The sequence below is a fragment of the Aythya ferina genome (assembly GCF_964211825.1).
Source record: "Aythya ferina genome assembly, chromosome: 7".
In the NCBI taxonomy this organism is placed as follows: Eukaryota; Metazoa; Chordata; class Aves; order Anseriformes; family Anatidae; genus Aythya; species Aythya ferina.
This window is the reverse complement of record NC_140302.1, coordinates 20297056-20309376: the sequence shown is the minus strand read 5'-3', so window position 1 is coordinate 20309376 and position 12321 is coordinate 20297056. Positions and strand designations below refer to the sequence as shown.

At 44.2% G+C, this 12321-nt stretch overlaps 1 protein-coding gene across 6 annotated transcripts in view; it reads left to right on the top strand.

Moving 5' to 3' along the window:
- PANK1 (pantothenate kinase 1) overlaps positions 1–12321 on the top strand; it is a 43616-nt gene that overhangs the window by 6353 nt on the left and 24942 nt on the right. For 3 of the 6 annotated variants that reach the window (XM_084526235.1, XM_084526234.1, XM_084526233.1), the window contains exon 4: positions 916–1017. Coding sequence is in view for 2 of the 6 variants with exons in the window: in XM_084526231.1 (XP_084382357.1) it covers positions 10434–10671 (238 nt within the window). In the remaining 4 variants the exon portion in view is untranslated. Of the gene's footprint in view, positions 1–28; positions 205–915; positions 1018–10290; positions 10672–10692; positions 10973–12321 lie in introns of those variants that run through there. The other 3 variants (XM_084526236.1, XM_084526231.1, XM_084526232.1) reach the window with 3 other exon arrangements.

Sequence of the window (12321 nt, the reverse complement as noted above, 5' to 3'; positions counted from 1 at the left end):
ACCTTTGGGCATATCCGGACTTGTACAGGTAGAGAATTTCCAAGTGTAGTTCAACGTAGAGTTCTTCATTTGATGTTGTTCTGCCTCATGCTGTCACAACATGCTCCAGCCAAGGATGAGTGAAGTTTTCAAACAGGCCAGGCTTCCTTACTCAGAGTTTGCACGCAGCTAATCTGAGGAAACTGAAAGGTTTCCACCAAAATGGTGAGTTTTACCAAGCTCTGGCTGATCTGACTCTCAGAAGGTAAACCCAATTTTGCAAAAACAGAGACGTAAATAGCCAGATTCCATTGCCAGTGAAACCTTGATGTTTCTCAGTTTCCCCTGTGCTGTTTCAAAAGACTGAAGGATTTGCTTGCAGTTCCAATCAGGTGCTTCTGTATAAAGTTGCCATGTGTTCTCATGCTACCATGAGAATACCATACCATATATATGGGTGCAACAAAGAATACAAAAAACTCAATCTTCATACACATTTGAAAATACACACATTTATAAAGCATCATAAGATCTTTCTGGGTGAATGGCATTACATAAAGTGAAGATGCTTGTTCCAACAGCTAACCTAAATATTCTATATAAACCAGCATTCTGGCATTGTGAAAAGAACCAAAGCATGCAACAATTTATGGGTAAGGAGGAATCCTGTGATTCTAAGGGTAATATTAATATAAAGTTAGAGAATGACTCATTTCTAACTGTGTGACTCATGCTCTCAGTAAATAAATTACCCAAGACAAATGACTCAGAAATAGATGCTGTAGTATTATTATTGTTTTAATCAGATGTTGCAAATAAACATGAGGCTTGATTTCAGATATAACAAATATAGCTGTACCCTACACATTATGTCATAGTGCTGCTTGAGAATGTGCTGCACATGCCAAAATTGCTTATCTGATGTTTTGTTTTCAGTTTTAGGTGGATGGTATAGCTAGCAACTGGGTGTCTAAAGCAGCCTTTAACATGGCCACTGAGAATCTCAGCACTGGACTTGGACAAGAAAAATCTAGCGTGGTAGGTATTTATTTGCATCTGGAAACTGTAAACAGTGGTTCATTAAAGCCTTATCACAGGAACGTTCCTATGAATAAACTTCTCACACCAAAGTTCTTAACAAATTGATTGATGAATATAATGGAGAACGTTGATATGGGGAAGATGGGAGGATCCATCCCATCTTTGCTTGGGGTCAATACAGTACTGAAGGGATGCAAGACATGAACTCCTGATGGCTCTTGAACAGAAGGCGTTTATTGCCCATTTTCACTACTACATATACTTTCCCTGTAGCCCCATGCGCTGTCCACATGCCCGAATCTGCCATACAATTGGAGATTAGAGACCCTCAGACACGTACCTGGAGCCTTGCCAGCAATTAGCCACTGCCCCAAAGCTCATCTTTAACACTGTAGCCAATTTTATCTCGACCTTGCTCAAGTTTTTGCTTCTACTGTTTGTTTCCTCATTATCTCTAATCCAGGGACGTGTGAAACAGTGCGGAGCCACCTGCAAATTCCTTTCCTACACAGTACCTTAGTAAAATTCCCTTTATGGAGACGTGCAGTGTTGTATCAATAAGAACCTAAATGCCGTGTGGGAGTTGTACTTGATATGGTTGTTTTTGGTATAGCTTATCCTAAGACTATTTAGGAGAGAATGGAATGGAGTCCTAACCTCAATAATGATAAGCTTTATGTCTGAGCAAGTAACTCCACGTTCTTTTTGCCTGAACACACTGTTTGGTAATTTGGAAGAACAGTGCTTTCCATATTGTGGACTTCTGTAAGGCTAAACATACTGGGCATTACTGACTGCATGCGTTCCTGTTAGGCCATCACCATTTGGAATATTAGCTAGGATCTACTCCTAGAAAGCCATTTTTTTTTAATTTTAGTAAGCTTGCTTTTTCTCAGTTAGTTTAGCTTGCAGATAGTAATAGAATTTATAGTGGTATTCTGGTAATTTCACGATTCTGAACACACAATGGTACCAGCCAAAATGGTGGGGTCACTGCCAACTGTGCTCTGTCACAAAATGGATGGAGATGACAGCACAGCTTGGCACTGCTACACCTCTTCCCAAGTATGGCCTTAGTTATCCAGCCCAGATCCACTTTGCTTGAGCCCCCATGCTGTAGATACTGTTCTGGATGTTTCCAGAGAGTGCTGCTTACTTGTCTTCTCTGCATTAGAGAAGAGGAAGAGAGCGCGAGAAGGAATTACTAAAGCATAAATGAAAGACAAGGAGTATGCAACTTCACAGTAGTTCCCCAACAAATGCTTCCTTAAAAAGCAGCTGTGAAAGGCTGCTGGTCACAACTCTCTCTCCCTCTCCATTCCTCCTCCCCCTGCCCCTTCTTTTGTGTTTGTTTTTCCCCTTTTGCTACAGCTTATAAGGTATATATCATAATGCCAGTCTGATCTGACAAAACCACAGCTAACACTGATGCATGCTTATGATGGGAAGAGAACACAGACCACAGACTTGGGAACACTAGCCTCTTATTAGGCATCACTGCGACAGGAAAATGGCTTAAGAGCAGTGCCTTGACTAGTAGTTTCTATTCCTTTGCTTTTGTTCAGTTGTAAATGGAGTAGACAACGGATCGAATAACTATTGACGTAGAGAATAGCACAGATTATGTCAAACAAGGACTTCAAACAGTGTGTTTGGAGGTCAGTAACCTGTGTGCCTAGAACTTTGATCACAGTGGTAACAGCCATAACTTAGGTGGATGTACAGGCAAAGATAAATAAGTAGCTTTTCACTGAATGTTACAAACAGAACAACAAGATGTTGGTGGGCTGAAAATGTGTGTTTCTAGTAGGCTCAAGGAGCTTCAGCAAAGGAAGCTAATACTGATGAGTTAATTTGTTGAAACTGCAAGCAAGGTTGTTTTTTTTGGTTTATTGTTGTTTTTAAGAAACAAACAAAACAAACAAACAACAACAACAAAAAACTGAAATGGATCCTGGTTTCAATAAGTAGCTTGAAGGAGGAGTCTTTCCAGGGCCCTGCCATATCAAATGGAAGACAGCATGTTCTGTCTGATGAAATGTAAGTTTGACTGCTAATCAGCCAATCCAAAACATTGCTAGATTAATAGACAAACTGCCGTGGATACAATTTCTGCTAGATTGATAGACAGTTTGCTGGGAATACAATTTCTGGGGAACTGAAGCTGTTGGTTGAATCTGTGTTTGGCTTGAGATAAACAGGAATTCCTTTTCAGAAAATTAAGATATTTATTTCTGATGTTTTTCCAACAGAGTTGGAATCTTGCTGACCTTGTCTGGGCAAATGCAGTACAAATCTGAGAATGATTGTGGAATCCTCCAGCTATGTTTTCCACTTGAGGGGGCCTGGGTATTTTCATTTCCATTTTGGGGTCAATCTGATCCCAATACTGGTTTTAGTTTAGAGGTGAGAACTGTCCTTTCTCTGCTCTCTCACTACTTTCTAATTGTTGCTTTTCTCTCTTTGAATGAGAGGTGAGAAGAACAGTTTTTCACAGTTTGTGAAGTGCTTGAAGATCTCTGGGTACAGAGCGCTACATAAGTACCGAGCATTTAAACTGTTATGCCATTTCCATTTTCCCTTACACCAGTCTGTGCTGTGACTCAAATCAATCTGCTTGTAATCAAATTTAAACTTGCTTGGTGGAAGGCGTGGAAGATTGTTTGTTTTGTTTGTTTTTAAACACAGACTTTCTAATTCCCTGTTTTTAACCACAGACTTTCTAATTTCCTGAAACTAGAGCTCCGGCCTGATTTCTCTCTGCGGGAAAGAGATCCCAGTAAACTTTTTATTAAGCATTTTCACTGATTAAGTAGTCTTTCCTAATCCTATGAAAAACAGTCATGGTGTGTCAGCTCAGTGCTGTTTGCATTTGCATCAAAATGTGGGAATTAAAATGAATTGGTTTTATCTATACATTGTTTAGTTTATGTGCTCTGAGAGAATCTAAGGTATGAAAACTGGTATAATAAGGAAGTCATAAATCAGACTAGATTAGGGTTTTAGGTCAGATATATCAGTTTCGCTTTATATTAGACTTGTTTTGTGCCTGTGAATGAAAACAAGATCATACTGTGTTACTTCTGGGGATTCTGTTATTTGCAGTTGTCAACCACTGTTGCCTCATGATTACTGTAGCAGTACTTATGTCATGCCTTCACGTGGCGGGGTAGCTGTACCTCCCTTCCTGGCTTGTGTGCTAGCTCTCTTTCTCCACTCTCCCCTCTTCTAAGAGGTGATGGAATGAAGATGAGGTCCAAGGCTCTTTTGATCTTTTGATGATTTTAGAGCAGTTAGGCAAGAAGTATTGGAGACCAACATCCTACCCCATCATTTCTGCTTTGAGTGGATATACAGAGGTCTTAGAAACAAACAAGCAAAAAAATCATTCTCTCCTGTTGTATGTGAGATATAAAATGCTTTTGTTTTCTTTTCCCATCTGTGAAATGGCTGGCACAAAAAACAGCTCTGTAGCTTCCTTTGACTTCCTTGTCAAAGTTGAGGATAAATACAACATATTTGGTTAGCGGTGTTCATGAGATTCAGGAGTCTAAATGTGCATCATCAGGACATTATGTGTGAGTGTCAAAAGAATGCTTTGGTCCCAAGATGTCCAGTCACATCTTACAAGATATTGGATACTTGGTGTACATCTTTCTGACCTGTTCAGATTAGTCATTGATTCAAAAAACTTATTTTGATGACCAAGATGATTTCTGTGGGTCTTAAGTTCCCATTAGACTAAGTGTGCATATGGATGATAAGTTATGTTTTATTACAAGGAAATAAATATTTTGGTAACATGAAGGTTCCTGCAGTGAAGTGCAAATCCCCTATACAGGAGAAACCCTGCAAGTTACTTTATTTTTCTTTTCACAGTGTATCTAATGAGAAGACAGAAGTCTGTAATTATAGATTTTTTTGTTTGTGTACATAGTTTGTACTGACCACGTGAAAACCTGAAATCTCTAAATAGGCTTCTTGAGTAAAACCAAATTCATTGCACACAACAGACTATTCACTGTAATATTTACTCTAAAAGATCACCAATCCCAGAAATATCAGAGGATGTAACTATGGCAAACTTACCCAATGTTAGCATAATGTTTGGTTGTTTCTCTTCTTTGTTACTAGGTAGCTGGAGCTTTTAGGAACAAATTTGTCATTTATAGCACAGCCCCTTCCTACACAAGATTCTAGTTCTTTGCAAACATGGACTTTAAAAAGATACTTAAAAAAAGATTAGCTTTTGAGTGTTTAGTGTCTGTCATTTTAGTTTAATCTCACAAGGACTTATATAAAGTGTTTTTTCTGCATCAAAACCATAGGTAAACCTTTGGTTTAATTATCTGAAAGCAAAGTCATATGGTTGAGGTACTGAAGGTTTAACTCTAGTCTTAGTTGTGGCGTTTGGATGTTGCCCTGTGCTTAAATGCTCGTTCAGACGGACATCTCCCTGCTCCTGAAGGTGACTGAGGAGCAATGCCAAAGGTGTGATATTTCCCTTATGCAGTTCCTTCTTCCAAACTAGTCCAGTCTGTGGACTAGTTTGGAAGAAGGAAACTAATGTTTGGAAGAGGGAACCTGTGTCCTTTATGTCCTTGGAGAGCTAATCCAGTTCTCTCTGAATTGAAGGTGTGTCTGGACAGAACAGTTCAGAGAGAAGCCTTTTTTTCTTCTCCCGCATACCCGCATAGGTCCAGTCCCCTGTTTTAACTTAATCCATGATCTTTAATATCCGTGGGAATTTCACGTCAGCATTTAAGCACTGGGAATACAGAACAATGCAAGTGGAAAATCTCAGTGCAGCTGAATTTTGACAGGTGAACCAGGTAATTTTTGTATCTGGTAGTGCTGGATGAGCAAGAGTTTTTTGTAGTTGTCAGTTGTAATTGTCAACTATTCTGTTGTTGTATTGCAGAGTGCTTGTTTTGAAACTGTCACTTCTTTACCAATGGCATTTTGATGAATGGGTGATATAAAAACACTGGGTTGAAAGAAACACCATAAATACATTCAGCCAAGCAAAACCAGTACATGTATTTACAGGAGGATAGTTGTCTACAGGGTAGCAGTCATAGAGCAAAGGCCATTGTTTTCTCTGCTGAATGCTCCACCACTTGTCGCAATCATTTTTTACAATGATGAACACTATTTCTCAATCAGTGGGTTGTGAAGTTGCATGTTTTCCAATTAAATTTTGTGTATTTAAAGATAAGTGTAAAGATAAGTGTGCTGAGCTAAGTACTCAGGAAGCAAAGAGAGAGTGGGTGAATGAATGGGGCCAAAGGAGAGTGTATTTGCAACAAGATTTTCAGCTTTTTACATATGTAATAGTTTGAATCCATTACCTGGTTTCAGCTTTTTTTTTTTTTTTTTTTTTTTTTTAGCAAACTGCAAAATAGGAACTATGGCATGGAAAACTATGATTCATCTCCAACACCTACTTCGTTATCATTGACTTGTACTCCTAAGCAATAATCAAGGACTTGATTTTAAAGGTTTACCGATTAGGGGAGTTTTATTTGAAATGTCTGAACTAAGCCACAGAAGGTTTTTGTTTTGTATAAAAGATGGACACCAACAGCTCTGCTGGAGAGTAAACACCTGTAAATTAAGATGTAATTGTCTGGTTGGGCACAGAGAAACAGAGGTATTGGCAGGCAAAGCTTTAGCAAGGAAGGGTTGTTCTGTGACTGCTGCATGCTTTTTTCAGTTTGTTTGAAAGAGGGCAACCACAAACTTAACGTCATCTCAGATCTTCCTGAGAATATCTGTGGAAACCACTCAGCCAGCAAAAAGTCTGAATGGACAGACTGGTGAGGCCCGACTATGCCTGTGTACTCTCTTAACTGTTACTCCCATGTCTTAGCTAGTGTTGTCAGATATACAGGTGGTGTCCTAGAAAAACTTCCCAGGCAGCCTTCATCCTGCCTTGCCAGGACACTCAGCTTGTGGGCTTGGGCTTAGAGGTCTATCAGTGCACAATTTGTCATCAGTGAAGTGAAAGAACATTTTTCCTGATGGCTTTTCAGACCACCATGCTAGGTTTCTGCTTAGAGTGCTGCTCTCTGTCTTCCTCTCCCTTGAGCCAAGTGGTGGGGAGATGAGCTTTGGCTGTGTAGAGGAACAGAGCAGCTCTTCGCAAAATAAAACAGTTGTTAAGTGTCATAGAAGGCATAACTGAAAAGAGCCAAGAGGTGGGTGGGGAGGGAAAGAATGGATGGTTTCAGTAAAAAAAAAAAAAAAAGTAATCCCTCCCCGGGTTCTGAAGAAATCGGAAAAGAAATCTGAAAAAAAGGACTGGACTCGTGGACATGGCACTTTCCTTCAGATATGTGTGAATATGTGAATGTAGCTGAAACAAATCAACAGTATCTGATTTTTGAAAGCAATGTTCCCAATATTTTTAATGTTAATTAAGCTGTGCTGTATTTATTTTCTAAGAGGAAAAATTGAATAAGAACTGGTATAAACTGGTATGACATTCCTGTAGTATAGAAACAGGATAAAAATAGAAGTAACCTGAATGGAAATGTAAGCAGGAATGGCAGAGTGCCAGCAATCCCTCGGACATAAATCTGCAGGCAGCTAAACCAGAAGTCTGTTTCCTTACACTCTTCACATTGCATAGTATGGTTTGTATAATTCGGGAAGGATGTTGCTTCTTATAAAAGATGTCGCTCCTTATTACCACTTCTCTCCAGAATATGACCAAAGCTTTGTAGTTGACTGGCTTTGAATTAGAATAACACCGGTGCTCTGTTGCAGTTTTAGGGGGTTCTTGGGTACTGGGTTTACATGTGGCCTGCACCTGTTTGGTGCTTGCTTCAGCTTTGCCTCAATCTGGGGATATGCGAGCCACACAGAATGAGCAAGAAATTCCTGAAAATTTCAGGCAGAGTTGCCTGCCTGATTATAAGACACTTGAATGTGGGCGTTTGTTGTTTTTTGCTTGTGTGTTTGTTCTTTTTTTGTTCCCCTCATTGCCACTGGGCTTGAAACTGTAGGGCTTGGGGTACAGGGCTTTTGCTCCTGTGGTAAAGTATCTTAACCATGATGTGGTTGCTAGTTTGATGGAACTGACTTATAGAGTTAGAATATTACAGCCTGGTTCCGTGTGTTTATGAACAAATAAGTAGAGGCGATACAAAGCTGGGCATCTGAAGTGCAGGCAGGAATGGAATAATGGATGAAATGTTTGCCATCCAAATAATATGCAGTGAGTCAGTGTTAGACTAGTTACACTATAGCAATACTATGTACACCTCAGGGCATGAGATTCCTTCATTTTAAACCCTCACAGGTCATCATGATGCATTAAACATCCTCTAATTTTATCCATTTTGTCTTAATTTGCATTACAGAAGAGGGGAAGAATTCTGAAACTAAAATTGAGAGGCTATGTAAAATCTTTTTAAAAGCTTTTCAAAATGAAGCAATGTAAACTAAAACAAACAAACAAACAAAAAAAAAAAGTGGTATTTTGAAGTACATAAATCAGTTCGTGTGATATTCGTCCGTACAAGAGTCTGAAATTGTTTTGGTAAAGCAGCACATTAGTTTGAAATGTAATCTTTCCACAGTAATGCAAAAAATTTGGAAAGTGTTTTTGTTGATACATGACAGAAAGCTTACAAGATTAGGGCAACTTGTGCACTTAGAATGGAATCTGTCCTTGTATGCAAAACCTGTTGATTGATTTGGACCACTCTAACATTTCTCCATGTTTATATTTTCTCCAATATTAATTGTGGGTGACACTCCTCTTGTTGTATTGCCTCTGAACTTGTGACTGATGTGGATCATATCCTAACAGAATGTTGTCCTAACCTCCTCCTTCCATTCAGCACAATCCATTCCACTTTTACCCTGGACATAATTGTGCAGTGTCTACAGCAAAACATTAGGGAAATATTAGAAATATAAGATTGGAAAGAATCTCAAAAAGTTATCTAGGCCAGGCCTTCAAAGCATCTAATGCTTCTCTAACTTCATTCTAGGAAATACCTGCCTCAAGTCTAAATCAAAATTCCCATACTGCAGCTAGCATTCATGAATTCTTTCTTGTTTCTCAGCAGCCACAATATATTTCCTTTGCTGTTACCCATTCCAGGTTTGAATATCCCTTCAAATCTTCCCTTTCCAGTGTTGTTGTTTTATCCTTTGTTAGTTATTCTGGAAGTTTAGTGCCTAAGGTTGGATGCAGTACTTGAACCAGGTACTACATTCCATTGCAGAGTCAGCAGAAGGGCTGCTTCTCCTACCACAAGGAAACATAAGCATGCAATTAAAAGTGGTTTTGCTTTGGTGGGGTAAGGTAAAAAGTTGCCGCCCTTCAGCCGAGTTGTGGTAAGTGCCCACGCGTCTACTCCCAGTTCGGCTGCAGTTGCAGAGAAAAACAGGTTTGGAGGAAGATCTGCTCTGCATCGGGCTGGCTGTGTGTGCGGTAAGCTCCTGGGTCATGGATGGAGACGGCAACAGCCTTTGCTGGCCAGGGGATGGAAGCAGCAAGGACTCCTCATGACCTGAGCGGTCCCAAATACCATGTACAAACCCTTGCCAGCCAGCTGCCTACTGCAAACACAGCTGTGCAGGTCCCTGAATGCCAGCCCAGGGAACAGTGGTCTTGGGTTGAGTTATATGTCATTCAGTAAGGTGGTGAGTTCTTGGTGACTTCCACAGTTGGAAGTCCTACAGCTCCTAGCAGTAAATGTGTACTGCCTCCATTCAGGGCAGCTGCCTCGGGGCTGGCGATGGCAGCAGTTGCTGGTGTATCATGAGGACAATCCTGATTCCCCAGAAACTGGTTTTATGAGGAAAATCGTTCGTGCTGTTTGTTCTCAGACACACTTTTCACTTCCCCGGCTTCACGCACGGCTCATTCTCGGTGCCGTGCGTATGGTCCGGCGGGCTCAGGCAGCAGGAGGGCTCCTCGTTCCCTCTCTGGAGGCCGTTTTCCAGCCCGGCATCCCTGTCAGGAGGCGGTCGGCGTGGCTCCGTGCCCCGGGGGCACCGCGCACAGCGCTAATTTCGGGTGCGAGGAGGAGCCGCGGGGCTCGCCGGCGGCCACCCCACAAACGACCTTCTTTTCTCCTCAGGGCACGGCCGCGGCCCGGCGGGGCGGGGGCCAGGCGGAGCCCCGGGCCGGGCGCCTCCAAGGTCGCTGCCGCCGGCTCCGTGCCGGGAGCGCGCCTCCTCCCCCCCCCCCCAGGGCGCGTTCCCGAGGGCCCCGCAGGTGCCGGGGGGGGCGCGGCGGGCCCGGCCCCTCCGCAGCGCGCTGCGGCCACCACGCCTGCGCCGTCCCCGGGCTGAGGGGGGAGCGGGCGCCGCATCCCCGGGCGGCGTGAGCGGAGGCTCCGGCGCGCCCAGCCGGGGCCGAGCCGGCAGACAAAGGGGCCGAGGCGGCCGCCATGGGGGAGCAGCTCCGCGCCCAGCCCGCCGCCGCCGCCGCCGCCTCGTCCTGCTCGCGGCTCGGCGGGCTGCTGCACGCCGGCCGCCCGCCGCCCGGCCAGCCGCTCGCCAACGGCGGCTGCGGGGAGGCGCCGCACCCGCTGCTGCTCCGTACGGAGCCGCCGCCCGGCCACGGCTCGCCGGCCAAGAAGTGCAGGCTGCGCCGCCGGAGGGACTCGGGCAGGCGGCACCGGCCACGTAAGTGCCCAGCGCGGGGGGCCCGGCTCGGCAGCGCCCGGCCGCCACCGCCATCCCACCCCCCCCCCCTTCCCACCGCGGGCGGAGCGAGGCCCCCGCCGCTCGCCCAATGCGGCGGCGCCCGCCCGGCACGGCCCCGCCCTGCGCCAATGGGGCGGCGGCGGGCGGGGAGCGGCGGCCCCGCACAAACGCGGGCGGCGGCCCCGGCTCTGCCCTCAGCCCGGCTCCGCGTCTCGGGCGGCTCCCGGGGGTCCTGCCGGCCGCGCCGCCTCCATGAAGCTGATCGTGCACAAGCAGCGCTGTGAGTAGCGGGGGGGGAGGCAGGGCCCCTCGGGGGGTTTCTCGTTTTGGACTGAATGCTCACAGGCTTTTCTCAGCACAGCGAAATAGTCAGGAGCAGCCTCGAAGAGCTGCAGCTTTCCTCCTGCTGCTTGAACGCTTCTGCTGAGCTCTGCCTCCCCCTTTCCCTCCCAATGGTCTCCGTGTCGATTCGTGCTGTGGTGCTTGCGGTACCTGTGGCTGTCTAAAGCAGACTGCCACCGGACCTAACGTGCTGCTGACCCCATCGATCTCCGCCGCAACCCGGCTCTGTTTCCAAAAGTTCCTTCAATTTTTCCAAAATTTCCTTCGAGAGCAAAACCAAAAGAACTTGAACTAACTTCCACCTTCATCTGGTGGAACTCAGAAGAGCCAGCACTTGTATATCAAACTCTTCATAATGCTTAAAACTATTCCGAAGCAAAGAATAAGGCTTCCAAGGGGTCATGCAATCATGAGTGAAACAGAAACAAGGAATTTTGATTCCCTCCCAATTTGCGGGGAAAAATAGCTCATCAGCATACAGAGCCCAGGTGACAGTGGCTGTGTTGCCCAGGATGTGCAGCAGCTGAGCCTTCGGCTCTGGGGTTTCCGAAGAGGGCTGTAATGAAAACAGCAGCCAAGGGAAGAAGTGCTTTTTATAACTCTCTTGTGGGCAATTTTTGTCTTTCATTTGAAATGCATAAATTGTTGCTGATCTCATCCTTTTATTCTTGTCCAGAAAGCATATAAATTAACTTGCAGTTTAGTATTAGTCTTCCAGGAAAGCATGATAACACATTATCCTGAGCTTAAAAAGTTGATTAAATCTGACTCGTGTTCTGGTGCTGCATTGCTTCCCACTGCATCCATCTCCAGAGAATACTACACAGTCCTGTTTTTCTTGTTTTTATGTTTAATCCTGCTCTTTACAGATGTTTGTTCTGTGCTTAGGGACACATTGCAAAATGTGGTGCAGTTGCCACATGGTGTGTAAGACTTGAATATTGATTGTGGGATTTGCTTTGTATGGTGATGAAGCTAATTGTCGTTTCTCAATATTCCAAAAATGAAACTCTGTTGCAATTCTTCCTTCAAATCCTCACAAATGGCATGTTTTCTTGAATGATTTTACTTCCTGCCAAGGTGCAGCAGACTTCTGTGTTCCCAAGCCCTTCTCCCCTCTGAGGAGGGGGGGTTCCCCTTGAAACCCACATTCTTTGCTGTTCTCAGTGGTGAGAGAGGATCTGGGAACTAACTTGCCTCCTGCCGAAGAGCTGGTCTTGGCTTTGTTTCTTTCTTGGTTGAACCAGGTGAGTTATTGGGGGTGTCAGGCTTCCACCAGTTTTCTGG